The 16506-nt window shown below is 53.4% G+C and overlaps 1 protein-coding gene across 1 annotated transcript in view; it reads left to right on the plus strand.

The window, feature by feature from the left end:
- LOC101559904 (telomerase protein component 1-like) overlaps positions 1-16506 on the plus strand; it is a 46649-nt gene that overhangs the window by 28255 nt on the left and 1888 nt on the right. The window contains 30 exon segments of the mRNA XM_023704145.1: positions 4-30; positions 145-320; positions 397-553; positions 671-850; positions 1237-1329; positions 1558-1690; positions 1848-1998; positions 2244-2377; positions 2744-2832; positions 3288-3402; positions 3818-4058; positions 4243-4366; positions 5675-5799; positions 5918-6017; positions 6210-6365; positions 6492-6704; positions 6955-7108; positions 7191-7406; positions 8015-8175; positions 8399-8512; positions 9199-9306; positions 9630-9762; positions 9851-9927; positions 10025-10157; positions 10289-10425; positions 10578-10702; positions 13856-14002; positions 14141-14237; positions 16145-16247; positions 16353-16504. Coding sequence (XP_023559913.1) covers positions 4-30; positions 145-320; positions 397-553; positions 671-850; positions 1237-1329; positions 1558-1690; positions 1848-1998; positions 2244-2377; positions 2744-2832; positions 3288-3402; positions 3818-4058; positions 4243-4366; positions 5675-5799; positions 5918-6017; positions 6210-6365; positions 6492-6704; positions 6955-7108; positions 7191-7406; positions 8015-8175; positions 8399-8512; positions 9199-9306; positions 9630-9762; positions 9851-9927; positions 10025-10157; positions 10289-10425; positions 10578-10702; positions 13856-14002; positions 14141-14237; positions 16145-16247; positions 16353-16504 — 4071 coding nt within the window.

Below are 16506 nucleotides of genomic sequence, written 5' to 3' on the forward strand. Positions count from 1 at the left end.
CAGTCGGGACAGGGCAAGACCGCCTTCCTGGTATGAGTCCCGGGTCTGATGCATGGGGACTGCGGAAGGTTCTGAGTAGCTAAGGAGGTGGGGCCAGGTACATGTGCAGGAAATGTGCCCACGTCCATGCCCCTGTCCACGCAGGCATCCCTTGTGTCAGCACTGCGGGCTCCAGCTGGGGCCAAGGTGGCTCCGTCTGTCTTCTTCCACTTCTCAGGAGCCCGGCCCGACCAGGGTCTTGCCCTCAACCTGCTCAGGCGCCTGTGTACCTACCTGCAAAGACAGCTGCAGGAAGCCAGTGCCCTCCCCAGCACGTACAGGTGTGTACAGTCCCTGTGCTCCGCTCTGCATGCTGCAGTTCTCCAACCCTGACGCCAACTGCCTTTGCCCACGCAGGGGCCTGGTGTGGGAACTTCAGCAGAAGCTGCTGCCCACCTGCGCTGAGACCCTCCAGCCCAGCCAGACCCTGGTGCTGATCATTGACGGGGCTGACAAGTTGGTGAACCAGAACGGGCAGCTCATCTCAGACTGGATCCCAAAGTCCCTTCCCAGGGTGAGCACAAGAAGGAACTGGGGTTGGCAGGTCAGGGGGAGGAGGGACGCCTAGGAGGCGAGTGATGCTCCAATATGGTTTCTTGTCTTTCCCCTGCTTCTTGGCCCCCAATCACAGAGGGTACACCTGGTGCTGAGTGTGTCTAGTGACTCTGGCCTTGGCGAGACCCTTGAGCAGAGCCAGGGGGCCCATGTGGTCGCCCTGAGGCCTCTGGACCCACCTGACCGAGCCCAGCTGGTGAGGGAGGAGCTAGCACTATATGGAAAGCGGCTGGAGGAGTCACCTTTCAACAACCAGGTTGGACTTGGGCCAGGGCTTGGTGGGTTCTGGGGTGGCTCTAAGTAAGCTAGGAAGACTTGGGGTGCTGAGAGTGTCTGTCCCCATGCTGTGTTGCAGCTGCATTGTTTTCTGAAGCTCTTTTCACTAGGGGTGTTGTTGATATGACTGTCTCTCCAGGACTCATGGGGGAGTGGACAATAAACTGCTTACTGAGGCGCAGGGTGGACTGAGCCTGTGTCATGTCAGAGCGGCTGCCAGGAGGTGGGAGGGGTGCTGGACCCAAAGCCCCACGATGGGCAGTTTCCTCATGGGTCTCTCTGAGAAGGAGCTGCTTGTAGTGAGCTTGGTGCTGGGGACAGGGGCAGGCTCCTGGTGCCCAGGCTGAGTCCTGTGCATCTCGCTAGATGCGACTGCTGTTAGTGAAGCGGGCATCAGGCCTGCCGCTGTACCTGCGCCTGGTCACCGATCACCTGCGGCTCTTCACACTCTATGAGCAGGTTGGTGGCTCCTCATCTCCAAGCCTAAGCCACTTCCTGGTCTGTCCCTGATCTCCGTCTCTCACCTTTGCCATCTCTGATTACCCATTCCCCGTCTTCTCACACCCTGCACCCACTTCTCTCCACCTGTCTCTCGCTCCTGCTGTTGCCCCTGCTGTTTCCTTCCCCAACCAAACTGCCACTGCCTCTTCCCACCCCCCATGAAGCCTGCACTCCTTCCCCTCCCAGGTGTCAGAGAGACTTCGCACCCTGCCTGCCACTGTGCCCCTGCTGCTGGACCACATCCTGAGCACCCTGGAGCAGGAGCACGGCCAGGACATCCTCCCGCGAGCGTTGGCCACCCTGGAAGTCACACACAGTGGTCAGTGGTTGGGGCGGGATGGGAGACGGAGGATCTCAGGGATTCTGTGCCTTGATTCAGGTGGGATGTCCCCCAGCAGGGCCAGGCAGGACCTGGTGTCTTGGGGCTGGTTGCACACTGTACTTTGGATTGGGCCTCACAGCGCTTGGGTTCTTAGGTCTGACTGTGGAGCAGCTGCATACAGTGCTCAGTGCATGGCAGAATCTGCCCAAGGGGACTGAGAGCTGGGAGGAGGCCGTGGCTGCTGGGAGCACTGGAGAGCCTTACCCCATGGGCCCGTTTGCCTACCTCGTGCAGAGTCTGCGCAGGTACAGGTGCCCCAGCCCAACTCCCACTGTGCCCAGTCCTGTGCCTTCCATTTGAGCCCAGACCCTTCCTTGATTTCCCCTTCTCTGGGGTGGCTCCAACAACTGCCTCCCAGGCTCGCATCAGATGCTGTGGCTGTCGCCCCATCCTGTCCAAGTGGGAACGAGGCCAACACCAAGCCAGGGTGCTCAGTGACTGCCTCCTTCCTCCCCTCCCCTGCTCCTTCACCCAATTCCCCTGGGCACAGTTTGCTAAGGGAAGGCCCTCTGGAGCGCCCTGGTGCCCGCCTTCAGCTCCCGGATAGACCGCTGAAGACAGCAGCCAGACATCGCTATAGAAAAATGCGAGGTCTGCAGAGCACGGCACACGTCCTCATTGCAGGTGAGCTCAGTCCCATTGGCTGGGCACTTGGTCTGATGCCTGCACCTAGGGCACAGGGCCACCCATGGCTGCCCCTATCTGGTGACCCCAACCCTTGCCATTTCAGTAGGTTGATGACCCTGCTGTAGCCCGAGGGATGGGACCTTGAGGATATCTTAGGGCTGAGCTCTCCTCACTGTCTGGCTAGGGCGGGGGATTTATTTGTGTTGTTTGAGGTATCCTCTCGCTATGTGGTTTAGGCTGGCCTTGAAGTTGCTGTGTAACCCCAGCTGCCGTGAGACGTGTGGTGATCCTGCTGTCTCAGTCTGGAAGTGCGGGGCTGCGGGGCTGTGCCACTATGCCTGGCACTCAGTTCTTTTCCCACAGTTCTACTCTGGAAGGCATGTGACCCTGACGCTTCAGGCTCCTTCCAACACTGTCCTCCACAGGCTCTGGGAGACCTGCCAGGCCACCTGGTCAGTCCCCAGATCCCACAGGCTTCTTTCCCAAGTACCTTCCTTGGCTATTGTTATCTGTTTGATTTTGCATTATTAGCCCTTTATTTTCATTGTGAGACAGTCTCTCTGAGTCCCCTTCGTGCCCAGGCTGGGCTTGAACTTGCCTCCTCAAGCATCAACCTCCCATAGTGCTAGAATTGCAAGTGTGAGCAACCACACCTGGTTTCTTGGCTTATGCTTAGAGCCCTTCCCCCCACCCTATCCCAAGATGACCACTGCCATTTCCCTCCCTCCCCAACTTCCTCCACCCTTTCCCTTTCCGTTTCCCTGTCCTCCTCGAGGTCCTCTAACCCACAAGTGGGTCCAGGTCCTGGCTGCAGGTGTGGGGTCTGGGAGTGGGCAGTGCCTCCTGCCCGCATGAGGCTCCTCAGCAACCTGGTCCCATGGCTGATGAGCACACCCGCCCTCCTCAGCTCCAGAGTGGGAACCGTGCCCTTCTGGAGAAGTTCCTCAGCAGCATGCACGTGGTGGCCGCTCACCTGGACTTGGGCCTGCTGCCCCAGCTCTTGGAGGCACATGCACTCTATGGTGAGACGAGTCCCTGGATGGTTGCTTCTGGGAAGTGCAGGCTCTTGAGTGTGCTCAGGAGAACCCTGCCAAGGGGCAGGAGGAGTGGGAAAAACCAGGCAGGTTTGTCCCCCAATTTGAACAAGCCATTCTCTGGAGACCTTTCCCTTAGGCCTCTTCAGTCACAAGTTCTCATACTTCATTTAGCAGGCAGAAAATCAGCTAGGAAACATGTTCAAATTGTAGATAGTCAGCGCCCCGGATTTGGCTTCCCGATACTGCAGTGGGCCTCAAAGCCTTATGCTACTTTCTGCATTGTTTCCGATGCGGTACAACACGACCACTGGAGACTGTGTTAGAGCATCAGATGTTTGTGTGGGGTGCTCCAGGTCATGGGGTCTGCCTGGCTCCCCAAGGAATCTGCTTCTTTTTCTAGCTTCTTCAGTCCCTGAGGAGGAGCACAAGCTCCCTGAGGCTGCTGTTGCAGCATTCCACACCTTCCTGAGGCAGCAGGCCCCGGTCCTCAGCCGCTACCCCCTCCTTCTGCGCCAGCAGGCCACCAACCAGCCTGCAGACTCCCCTGTGTGCTGTCAGGCCCCACTGCTCTCCCAGCGAGGGCCTCGGCAGCACATGCTGCGATGGCTCAATAAACCCCAGAGCGGGTGGCGTCAGCAGAGGTGAGATCCGCATGTGCCTGCGGGCCCTGGAAACTGGTCTACAGAACAGCTGCAGGCCTCGTGACAGGAGCAAGGATGGGCATGCCCCTATGAGAGTGGGAGGATGTGTCTGATACACGGGTAAGAGTAGATTTCCAGTTGCTTTCCTTCCCTAAATGTCCCTCTTTGCCTGCTCTTCCTCCAGCTCCAGCCTGTCTCTGGCAATTCCCTCATCCCCCACTGCCATGGCCATCTCCCTTAGTGGACTTGGAGTGGCTGTGGGCACTGCCAATGGGACAGTGTACCTTTTGGACCTGAGAACTGGGCAGGTAGGACCCTCGATGATGCTGAAGTTCCCTGCAGAACACCCTCAGGCCCTCCCAGCTGGGCACTCACAGGAGCTCCCTGGTTGATTCAGCAACTTTGTCCCCTTCACTTCAATTCAGAGGGTTTGGGCAGAGAAGCAAATGACACAGCTGGTGCCCGGCTATAATCCAGGCACTCTGTAAAGCTGAGGCAGGAGGAGCAACAGAGTGCAGCCTGCATGCACAACTTGGCAACTGACTGAGATCTCTCTAAAATAAAACTAGGTCTGAGAATGTAGCTCACTGCAAAGCCTGTTGGTTCATTTCCCAGTGCTTGCAAAACAAATTCACACAGCTAATATTTGCAGCCCAGAGTTGATTCCAAGTGTTTGTCTTAGTCACCTTTCTGTCCTCACAGAGACAAAATACCCGACACCCATGGAGAAGAAGGGAAGGGTTATTTAGCTAACAGCTATGACAATTTCAATCCATCATCCAGTGGTTCCAAGGCAAGGTGGCTGGTGGTAGCCAGACAAACATTCCTGGTGGCAGAAGACGCCAAAAGCAAAGAAAGAGGAGAGAAGTACAAGATGCTTTTTGTCACTTAGATCACATGCAGACTGCCTGCCCTGGAGTGGGTGTAGCACTTGTACTGTTAGTGCTGGAAGTAGATGATGAATCAAGAAAAGAGTAGATTTGGCCACTGCCAAAAAGCTCCCCACTCCCCCGGATGGCCATAGGAGGCTTTGGGGAACATCCAGACACAAAGCATCACAGCACTGTAGGTGACCAGAAGCACAAGGTCATTGTGGCTCACGGTGTCTCCCCATGACATAATCAGACTGGGAGAACTGCATTGATGCTGTAATTGAGTGTGTGAGCTCCTGTAGGAAGCAGAAGATGTGGGGCAGGGAAATGAGGCCTCTGGTTGAGTAAGGAGCTACAGCAAGACCAAGGACAGTATTCTCTGTACATTTCCCAGTAGCACTGCAGGAGAGAGAACAAGAGGGCAGTGGTAGATAAGGTAGATGAGGGGTGTCCCACTGCCGTGGCCTCTCCTCATGCGTACCACCCTGTGCGTACATGCATGGGACCCCTTTCCCCAAGAACCATGAAAATCTGATTGGTGAATAGGTGTGGGGTTTGGAGTGGAGAAGATGGGACCGGCTGCCTTGGATCAGGAGTTGCACTTGAACAGGGTTTTGGCTGGGATTGTAGGTAGCCAGGGTCTTGAGCCCTTCTTACCTTGGCCTTGGGCTTGGTAGGGGCTGAAGTGTTGGACACACAAGGTCAGGAAGTGGCCTGAGCCTCTGCTCTCGTCCTGCTCTACAGGAAGAGAAGTCCATAGTGAGTGGCTGTGATGGGATCTCATCCTGCACTTTCCTCTCCGACAGTGCCCTGTTTGTTAGTGCCTTTGATGGGCTCCTGGAGCTTTGGGACCTGGAGCACGGTTGTCGGTGAGGGTCCCCTATGTCTCTGCGTGAGGCCATTCCCTTTTGGAAGCCCAGGGGCAAATAAGTGGGGAGGGAGCCATGGTCACCTGGACCCAGGGCTGACTCTGTCTTCCTGGGATAGGGTGCTGCAGACCAAGGCTCACCAGGACCAGGTCACGGGCTGCTGCCTGAGCCCAGACCGCCGGCTGCTGGCCACCGTGTGTGTGGGTGGGGGCATAAAGGTAATGACAACCTGGCCTACTGAGGGAGGCCCTGTGAGTTTGTCCGCCTTAGCGTGGCTGGGCGGCACACTGCTTGGCCTGGTGACCCCTTGCGGGCTGCAGTAGGGCACTGGACGAGGTGGCTATAGGGCTGTGGAACTGAGCAGCTCAGGGCTGCATGTAGCTCCCCATCTCCTCTGATGTCTATTGCAGCTTTGGGACACGGTCCGTGGGCAGCTTTCCTGCCAGCACACTTGTGCCAAGCCCCTCACCTGCGTTGCCTTCCACCCAGAGGGGCAGGCACTAGCCACTGGCAGCTGGGCGGGCAGCATCAGCTTCTTCCAGGCAGATGGACTCAAAGCCACCAAGGTAGAAGCCCATAGCTCTTGGGGAGGAAGCACAGGAGGGCAGGAGTGCGTGGTGCACGTTTGCCATGGCACCGCTTTGTTGTGCAGGGAACAAACCCTGATGTTTCCTTACTACTTCTCTGTGTAGGAGCTGGGGGCCCCAGGAGCCTCTGTGCGAACGTTGGCCTTCAATGCATCGGGGCAGGTTGTGGCTGTTGGCCGGCTGGACGGGAAGGTGGAGCTCTGGGCCTGGCAAGAGGGTGCACGGCTGGCTGCCTTCCCTGCCCACAGCGGCTTTGTTTCTGCTGTGCTTTTCCTGCACAGCCAGGACCAGTTACTGACAGCCGGAGAGGATGGCAAGGTCTGGTGGCAAGGGCTAGGGTGGGCTGGGAGCAGGGCATAGCTCAGCAGGGAGGACTTAGGGGGGGAGGGGCCTGTGTTGGGGACCCTAGAAGAGATGGGTGGGCGGAGCTACAGGGCGTGGGAATCAGTGTGTGCGTAGTTGTGCTCATAAGTCTGTGGGTCCAGGGCCTTAATGGGGGTGGCTGTCATCTGGGTGAAGACCTGCTAGCCCAGGTGGGATACATTTAATCCTTTTTCTTGGCTCCCAGGTTCAGGTGTGGTCAGGCTCCCTGGGTCAGCCCCGGGGATGCCTGGGCTCCCTCCCTCTCTCTCCTGCCCTCTCAGTGGCTCTCAGCCCAGATGGTGCTCAGGTGGCAGTTGGGTACCGAACAGATGGCATTAAGGTCTACAGAATCCCTTCAGGTACTGAAAGGGCAATGGGTGGATTTTGTAGCTTTGGAAACAGGGCGCCCCCTATGTCACCTTCCTCCATCTCTTCCTCCAGGTCCCCATCGTGTGCAGGGTCGAATGCTAGACATGGCAGTGTCTGCACTGGCCTGGCTGAGCCCCAAGGTGTTGGTGAGCGGTGCAGAAGATGGCAGCCTGCAGGGCTGGGTGCTCCAGGAAGGCGCTGTGCTTCAGGACCTCTGGCTCCTGCCCGGAAACCAGAAGGCGGTGCTGGGCCTGGCCTCCTCCCAGGACCTCCTGGCTTCTGCCTCAGGTACCACTGGGCAGGGCAGGGCATCCTCAGTCTTTCTTTATAGCAGTTGATGCTTTCCTTCTACTAATACTGTACGTACGTATGTGCCTGAAACCACAGATCACAGGTGTTGGTTTTACAGATTTTACAGTGCTATGGATGCATTTATCTTCCTGAATCACTTTACGCGGTTTCTTCTTACTCCCTAAGCCCCAGTCTGGAACTCTGAACTCCCAGCACTGCCTTCTATTTGTGCCTGTGGAAAGGAGACTTTGCTGTAGAACAGGAGGGTTTTTCTGCAAAGAGCTAGGGAGCTGGTGGTGATGCAGAGCCGCGGCCTGGGCCTTCCGGTGAAAGGGTCTCTGGACCGGAGGGAAGAGGTGTACAGAAAGGCAGCCTGGGGCATCAGCCCATACAGGAAGCCACAGTGCTGACTGCAGCTAGGGAGCTGGAGCTGCGAGTGCCAGATGTTCTCAGAAGATGAGTAGCCCTGGCCCAGGGCCTGGCCACATGCTTGTCACTCACATCCTCCCTTGCCTAGAACCCTCTGCCCCATGGTGGCCTCTGTGTGCACTCCCAGGCCTCTCCCGTGTCCTCTCAGGATGCCTTCCCCTCCCTTTCCACTGCAGAGGATTTCACAGTGCGGCTCTGGCCAAAGCAGTTGCTGACACAGCGGCACAAGGCAGGACACTTGCCCCATGGCACTGAGCTCCAGGAACACCGGGGCCCTGTAAGCTGCTGTAGCTTCAGCGCAGATGGAGGCAACCTGGCCACTGGCGGCAGGGATCAGGTGAGCTGCTGAGGGCTGCAGTCCCTGGCTCTCTGCGCACCCCTGGTGGTCCCTTGGTTCCTTCCCAGCCCCTTTTCCCATTGCTTCCTCCTGCCGCTTTCTCTGCCAAGCCTCCTGCCAGGTGCTGCCCTCCTTCCTTCCCTAGAGCTCCTTGCTCTCACGGTCTTGGTCCTCCTGCCTTCTCCTGTGGTTCTGAGGCCTCACTCTCCTTGGACCCATCTAGAGTCTCCTCTGCTGGGACGTGAGGACCCTGGAGAGCCCTCTTCTGATTCACTCCTTCCATGCCTGTCACCGTGATTGGGTCACTGGCTGTGCCTGGACCAAAGATGACCTGCTGGTGAGTGAAGGTGTGGGGCGGCACAGAGTGTGGCAGGATTACGGGAGGAAAACATGTCTTGCCACGTTACTCCCCATGCCCACTGTGGCAGCATGGGTGGCACTTGCTGAGCCTTTCATAGGAAGTAGCCTTGAGCTAAGCTCTCTGCACATATGCCACATTTATTCACACGAGTCTAGGGGCTCAGGGCTAGCAAAGCCGAGTTCCCCAGTGTGAGTCTCTGTGTGGTTGTCTCCCTGCTATCCTCAAAAGGTGGTATGAAGAGTGGATATCATTCTAATAGTTTTGCTGTATTCTTTTCTGCCCCAGCCTACACTTCCTTAGCACTGTGAGGTTTTGCCTTTATCTGGACTTGCTGACTGACACTGTGAATAACAACTCCTCCTGTGACTGTTACATGCTCTGTGTACCGGGCAGAGCACTAAGTCCCCTCTAGAGATGCAGCCAGCCCAGAGCAAGCATTCCAGATGGGAGGGCTGTCATTTCTTTCTCACATAGTTAAGAAACAGAAAACCAAGGCTCAGAGGATCCCCACATTCCAAGGAGATGAAAGGAGGAGCTAGGATTTAGTGCAGAAGGGGCCTGGCTCCTCATCCCAAAGCTTCCTGCCTCCCACACCATGTTATAAACATAGCAAAATGCCAGAGGGGTGCACACAGCCCTACTCCTATCCCCTCTGACTGCAGGTCTCCTGCTCCAGTGATGGCTCTGTGGGGCTGTGGGACCCGGAGTCGGGACAGCAGCTTGGTCATTTCCTGGGTCATCAGAGTGCCGTGAGCACCGTGGTGGCTGTGGTGAGAAAGCAGTAGAAAGATCATGGGGATGGAGGGGTCTCTCTGAGTACACAGTAGGTGTTGGGAGGCCGCTGTGTCGGATGCATGCTCCCCCAGGCAAAAGCCAGGGGAAGAATGAGGTGTGTGGGAGACAGGTGGGAAGATGGAAAGCTCATCTAAGTGCGGTCTCCACGGGCAGGGGTGTGGTCCGAGGCATGCCCTTCCACTGCGCCTGAGCTCTCCTCTCATACTTGGACCTCTTCCAAATCCTGGGTGCTCAGTCTGTTCCTCTGTAGAGGGAGTCCCAGGTCCCTTGTGTGTTCTGATCCTGTGCTCTGGGACAGGAAGAACACGTGGTGTCCGTGGGCCGGGACGGGACCCTGAAAGTGTGGGACCGTGGAGGTGTGGAGCTGACCAGCATCCCCGCGCACTCAGGGCCCATCAGCCAGTGCGCAGCTGCCCTGGAGCCCCACCCAGGTAGTGAAGGATCAACCCCTCCCCTCCCCCTGCCTCTTGTCTGTGCCCTCCCCTTTACTTCTCCTGAGTCATCCTCTTGTCTTATCAGCTGGACAGGCTGGCTCAGAGCTTCTGGTGGTGACTGTCGGCCTGGACGGGGCCACGCGGCTGTGGCATCCACTCTTGGTGAGTGTGCTGCAAGCCCTGGGGCTGTGGGAGGTGGAGCTAAGGACCACTTCTTGGTTGGTCACTGCCCTGGTGCATCTGTGTCCCTTGCTCCTAGGTGTGGCAGACACATACCCTCCCGGGACACAGTGGTCCTGTCAGTGCAGCTGCGGTGTCCCAGCGCTCGGGCCTGCTGCTGACCGCCTCGAGGGAAGGTTCAGTGCACCTGTGCCAGGTGCCTCGGGAAGCAGGTGAGTGCCACCTGGACAGACAGGCGTGCAGGAAGGCTGTGTTGCTAAGGCAGAGAAGCTCAGGGCAGCCTGGTAGCTCAGGTATCCTAGGACTAGCCCAGCACCTAAGGATCACTTCCCTTCTTCCCCAGATGACACCAGTGCCCTGATGAGTTGCGTAGCCATCACTGCTGTGGCCTGGCGACCAGACGGTTCTCTGGCTCTGTCAGGAAATCAAGCTGGGGAATTAACCCTGTGGAAGGACGCCAGGCCTGTGGCCACAGCGCAGGTGACTCGGGACAGCCTCCTTTGCCTATGCGGCTCTGCCCTGGCCATGTGCTTCACGGTATTTGCTGGGGCAGAGGTTGCCTGCGTGCTTGGCAGTGTTGGGCTTAGCCTGGCTGCTCAGAAGTACTGACGTGACCTCGTTGTACACTCTAGGCCCCCGGCCGTGTCAGCGCTCTGCTCTGTGACTCAGCATCCAACTTCTTTGTTCTCAGTGATGATGAAAAGATCACCGAGTGGCACGTGCTCGATTCTCCGGGGCAGAGGGGTTCAACATCCGGGTGAGTCAGGTGAAAGCCGGCAGCTGGGTGGAGGTGATGGGACAGTTCAGCAAATCACTGCCTGTTTGCTTCTGAGCAGGTCACCCAGATGTTGATACTGAGCAGGAAGTGTTTTCTTTCTTTCTTTCTTCTTTCTTTCTTTCTTTCTTTCTTTCTTTCTTTCTTTCTTTCTTTCTTTCTTTCTTTCTTCCTTCCTTCCTTCCTTCCTTCCTTCCTTCCTTCCTTCCTTCCTTCCTTTTTCTTTTTTTTTGGTGGAACCAGGGATTGAATTTAGGCCCTGTGCTTGCCAGGGAAGCACTTATTCTACTGAGCCATCTCCCCAGCCCCAGGAAGTGTTTTCTGCTCATCATCATGTCAGTTTAAGTGAATTTTTCTCAAGTGTGTGTGCCATGCAGATCTCTGGGCCATGTGACCCAGATGCAAATGAATTGTATGGTTGTTTTATTAATATAACTGGAGATATAACCTAGAACTGTACTAAACAACGTCCCCATGTCTTTTCAAACAGGATTGCATTAAGTTTCCTTTAGCCCACTCTAGACTCAAACTTGAAATCCTCCTCCCTCATCTTCCCAGGGGACTGAGTATACAGGCATATGCTATCACATTCAGCTGAGTTTTATCTTTTTTCTTTGGTATATGGTCTTGCAATGCAGCTTAGACTCCTAGTGATTCTCCTGGCTCAGCCTCCCAGTACTGGGATATAGGCGTGCGTCACAGTGCCCAGTTTTGGGGGCCAGCATATCACAGGGCCAATATGGTATGTCATACTGAGATCAAACCCAAATCTTTGCACTTGCCAGATAGATCGCTAAGCTATCTCTACAGCCCTGTGTTTGAATTTTTAACTAAGGAATCTTTCAAAAGGCTAAGAGGCTGAGTAATAGGAGAAATGTAGTAGGAAAGACTTGATATTTGGGGTTGGACCCAAGAATGAATAGGAGTTTTCTAAACCAATGACGGAAGAGGTTGGTGTTTCACCAAAAGGTAGTGTTGCTGAAAGGCACGGAACATGCATCTCTGTAGTGAATTTGTGGTACCGCCAAGCCCTGGGGTTCCTGGAAGGAGGGGGCTGTTGAAGAGCAGGGGAGAGGGTTAGATTGAAAAGGTAAACCGAGCCAAGCTGTTCAGAGCACAGTACTGAGATTTTAGTTGAAAGATGGTGCACTGCTGTAATCCCAATAGAAGGGATGCTGAGGGAGGAAGATTACCATGAGTTCCAGAACACTATGAGCTACACTGTGAATTCAAGTGACCCTGTTTAAAAAACAAAACAAACAAACAAAAAAAAAAACAAAACAAAAAAAACCTTGGAAAATTTTGATACTGATTTTCTTTTGCTTGCTTTCTTTCCTTTTTTTTTTTTTTTTTTTTTTCATACTGGGGATCAAACCCATGGCCTTACACATGATGACACGCATGCATTCTGCTCATGGACAGCGCTGCCAACTTTTCCTCATCAGAACTTTGGTGAGAGGAGCAGGGCGTGATGGAGCACGCCTGTAATGCCAGCACTCAGGAGTAAGAGGGAGGAGGGTCTCTGAGTTTGAGGCCAGCCTGGGCTACATAATGAGACCCTGCCTTGAAAGCCTAAATAATTAATAAATACAAATTGAAAAAGAACTTGAGTGAGAGAAAACCCTGGTGGGAGTATAGAGGATAGATGGATGGTGTGAGAGACCATCCAGCCTTGCTCCCCTGAGAAATGAGGCCCTTTGCCACCATCTTCCCCTGATGTTTCCTTCATCCTGGTTCATGGAGATAGGCGAAGCTGGCTGTATGGAAGCAGATGTTCCCTTGATTGGCCAGAAGAAGGTCATGGAATGCGGCCCATGTGCCCGTGAGTCTCAGCATAGCACAGCGGCGCTCACGGATGAGAATAGCCGCACTGCTGATGGCTGGAAGGAGGCTCCAGCAGGAGCCTGTGAGTGAACAGGGCTAAGGCGTGAGCCCACACCCGTGCTGTTCCCATGGGACACAGAAAGAATGATAACTGCTGGCAGTCAGGGCCAGCCTCGCCTACACCAAACTGGCCATTGCACTGCTAATTGGAGGGCCTCTGTGCCTGGTGCAGGAGTTCACTGCCCCTCCTTACAGCCAGGCCTGCAACGTTCTTCTTACCATGCTGGCTGCTGTTACCCCTCCTCTCACCTCCCTGATGGGTACCAATAGAAGCCTGGGGTACTCAAACTCCTAGCCCTTTGTTCCATTGAGTACATTGGGTCATGGCAGATCCCCCTCAACTGCAGATCTCTCTGTTTTTTCATCCATGTTCCTCATTACCACATAGGAGAATGAGACTCTCTGTGAAGTCCTTTCCACAGTGCCAGTTATTGGGAACTCTGCAATGGGTTCCAGTCTCTTCTCTGGGTTGTAGTACACCATCCTTGGGGAAAGGAAATAAAGAACAAGAGACAATGTAGACGGGTGCATAACAGATCTGGGACCACAATATGCTCTGCAAGAAAAAAGGGCTCCCATCTCCAGCTAGCTAGCATTTTCTGAACCAGTGTAGGGGAGTGGAAGGCTGTTTTCCTGGAATAGCCCAGAGGCCGTGGTACAAGGGTGAGTTGAACATCATAAAGTAAACAAGCCAAGACAATAAGCACACCTAAATGCTAAACTCATTGACCTAGAGGAAGGTGATTTCCAAATTCCAACCTGGCCTACAAGTCAGGCAAGGCAAGATGAGCCTAGGACAGCAGATGTGTTGTTGTACAGTTTGTGGTCACCAGCAGGATAGTGACTGTGACCAGAGGAAGGTGCTGTGCTCTAGGGAAGACAAAGTGCACACCCTGACCTGGGCTCTAGAAATGAGGAAAGATCCCAATATATGAATGTATTGCAGGTGGAATCCACAGAGTTTATTAATCTTTTGAGATTAGGAATACAAGGAAAAAAGAACATTATTGCTTCCCTGTTTGAGCAAGGAAGGGGAGGGGAAGATGAATACTGATGAAAGGAAGGTAGGGGCAGGTGTAGCATACTGGGATCTGGGTTTGATTCTTGACACCATCGAAGTGAAATGTGCCCAGGATGTGTTGGGACGGCAGCACACTTTGCTTTGTACTTCACTTGTGAGCCATGCATGGGGAGCTGTGGAGCCCAAGGGAGGCTGACTGAAGTAAGATCTTTCTTCCTCCATGTTTTTAGCTATAGGCTTCACCTACACCGAGTTCTGCAAGAACATGGAATCCTCACAGGTCTGCACCTGGCCCCTGATGGCCATTCCCTCATCTTGGTCAGTGGGAACTTGGATGTACTACATATGACGCCTGGGAATGATCCGTCTGTCATCGAGTAAGAGCCACAGTGTTTATTCTTCCTATGCTGGAGAAAGAAAAGGTGGTTTAGTGGTTTTCTGAGTTTAACTCGGAGAAACACTGGAATCCTAAATAGAAGTGGTTTGCCTCAGCCACTTATTTTCTTATACATCAGGAACAGCTATGGAAATCATCCGATACTATTGTCTGCCCACAAGGATTACGGGGTGTTCTACCTGAGTACAGTGTCCCCTCAGTCTCTTCATCTCTTGGTAAGTCCTATTGTAGTATGTGCTATACGTTTGTCCAGAGCCAGTACTTTTATATGTTGGGGAGCATGACTGAGGAAAGGCAAGGAATGACAGCAGGGTCCAAATCCCCTTATCCTTCTGTGAGAACATCTACTTTAGAGCCTGAAATACTCCTTTTCCATCTAAGATTTTATTGCAAATTGTTGAAAAAAATCACAGGAAGCAGGGGATATAGCTCAGCAGCATAAGTGCCTGCCTGGCAAGCACAAGGTTCTGAGTTCAATTTCTAGTACAAAAAAATAAATAAATAAAAATAAAATTCACCGGAAATGAGAAACCTAGGAATTTTCTTTCTTCTTTTTCTTTTTTAAGACAGAGTCTCACTGAGTAGTTTGAGTGGGCCTTGAACTCACTCTGTAGTTCAAGTCTGGCCTTGAACTCGGCAATCCTTCTGCCACAGAGCTGGGTGTACAGCATGAACCCCTAGGTACCCCTAGTGTTCCTACTTGCAGTTCCATGTCTGTCTTTGCCTTGTCTCTACATGAGTACCTTCAGGGTAAACACTTCAACTTTCTTGTGGTGTTTGACACCTCCTAGACATGCAGCACTTACTGCCTAGGTTTTGCCAGCACTAGATAGTCAAATCCTCTGGAAGCTGATTAAACCCTGAAGTAATATTATTATTATTTTTTAAAATTTATTTATTTGTGTGTGTGTGTGTGTGTGTGTGTGTGTGTGTGGCCAGCTCAGCCCACCAGGGGGCAGGGCTGGCTGGCATGTGGTGCTGGGGGATTGAACCGCAGTCCCTGTGCTTTGCTAAGCTTGTTCTAAGTAGGTGCTTTAGACCACTGAGCCATCTCACCAGCCCCTGAAGTAATATGATTAAAGTTGTTCACAAAGCATATCAATGACCTGGTAATTCCATTCTGAATTATAAACTCGAGAGAAATAAGTGCGCATGTTGTACAAAAGGTAAATGCAAGATGTCTGCAGGAGTGTTGTTCATTAAGTCCAAAGTAACCTGAATGTTTATAAACAAGAAGAGTGTAAATAATTGTGGTATAGGGGTGATGACATAGCTCAGGGAAATAATTGCTTGCTTAGGCAAATGCAGGGACCAGAGCTCAATCCCTGGCACCGCATGCTGTGCTGGTCCTCCTATCTCCATTCCCTGGGTGCTTTGAGCTGGCCACTGAGACCAGGAGTGGTGGTACATGCCTTATGGTTCCAGTGCTAGGGAGACTGAAAACAGGAGGATCACTATGACTCTGAGCAGCGCAGTGAGATACTGTACCAAATATATAAATGTGGTATATTTGTGCAGTATAATAGTACATGGCATGAAAAAAGTGATACTGGGTATCAGTGACAGAAAGAACACAATCTTGGCAGGGTGGTACACCCCAATAGTCCCAGCCCTTGAGAGGCAGAGGCAGGAAGATTGCCATAAGGTTGAGGCCTGCTTGGGCTACATAAGTGAGTTCAAGAACAGCCTGTATCATGTAGTTGATTCTGTCTCAAAATATAAAAAAGGAAGAACACAGACTTCTTGCCATAGCCATTATCCTGGACCGAAGAAGCAAGACACAAAACATCCTATATAATTTTATTTAAGTAAAACTTGAGAATAAGCAAAACTCATGGTGACAAGAGCCAGAATATTGTTACCTTGGGGGAGGCCTCGTACTGAGCATGAGAGGGCAACTTTTGGTGTGACAGAAGCATGCTGTCTATTGAACTAGGGGTGATTGGGTAGGTAAGTACAAACATCTCATGGACTAGACACTTAACCACTCTACCCTGTACTGTGTCCATGGCTTAGTTTGGTTTTAGAAAGTTCTGGTCATCCTGGAGCAGAGCAGTGTTGCTTCCCCTGGCAGAGTCGTGTGCGATGGGCAGGCTAACCAAATTTACCGGTCCTTTCACAGAAGCAAAAGGAGACAGGAGAGTTTGATGGCTCTGTGCGCTATTACATGTGTTATGAGGATGTTACTAAGACCCCAGTGCTGACTCAGGCCAAACCCGAATCTGGTGAGTGGGCTGGGAAGACTGGAGGGGCCCTGAGATGCCTAGGGGAGGCAGGCTGATACTGGGCGGTGCAAGACAGTGGTTCCAACCCTGCATTTAATATGGCAGAGTCCACGTTCCTGTGTGCCAGCTCTGATGGAGTGCTGTGGACCCTGGCTGGATGCACCCACGGAGGAGAATGGAGCACGGGCAACATCTGGCAGACAGAAGTGAAAGCACCTGAAGCCCAGGCTTCAGGGACAGACACAGCATGTGGCAGGGC

The sequence above is a fragment of the Octodon degus genome, unplaced genomic scaffold (assembly GCF_000260255.1).
Source record: "Octodon degus isolate 3935 unplaced genomic scaffold, OctDeg1.0 scaffold00189, whole genome shotgun sequence".
NCBI classification, from domain to species: Eukaryota; Metazoa; Chordata; class Mammalia; order Rodentia; family Octodontidae; genus Octodon; species Octodon degus.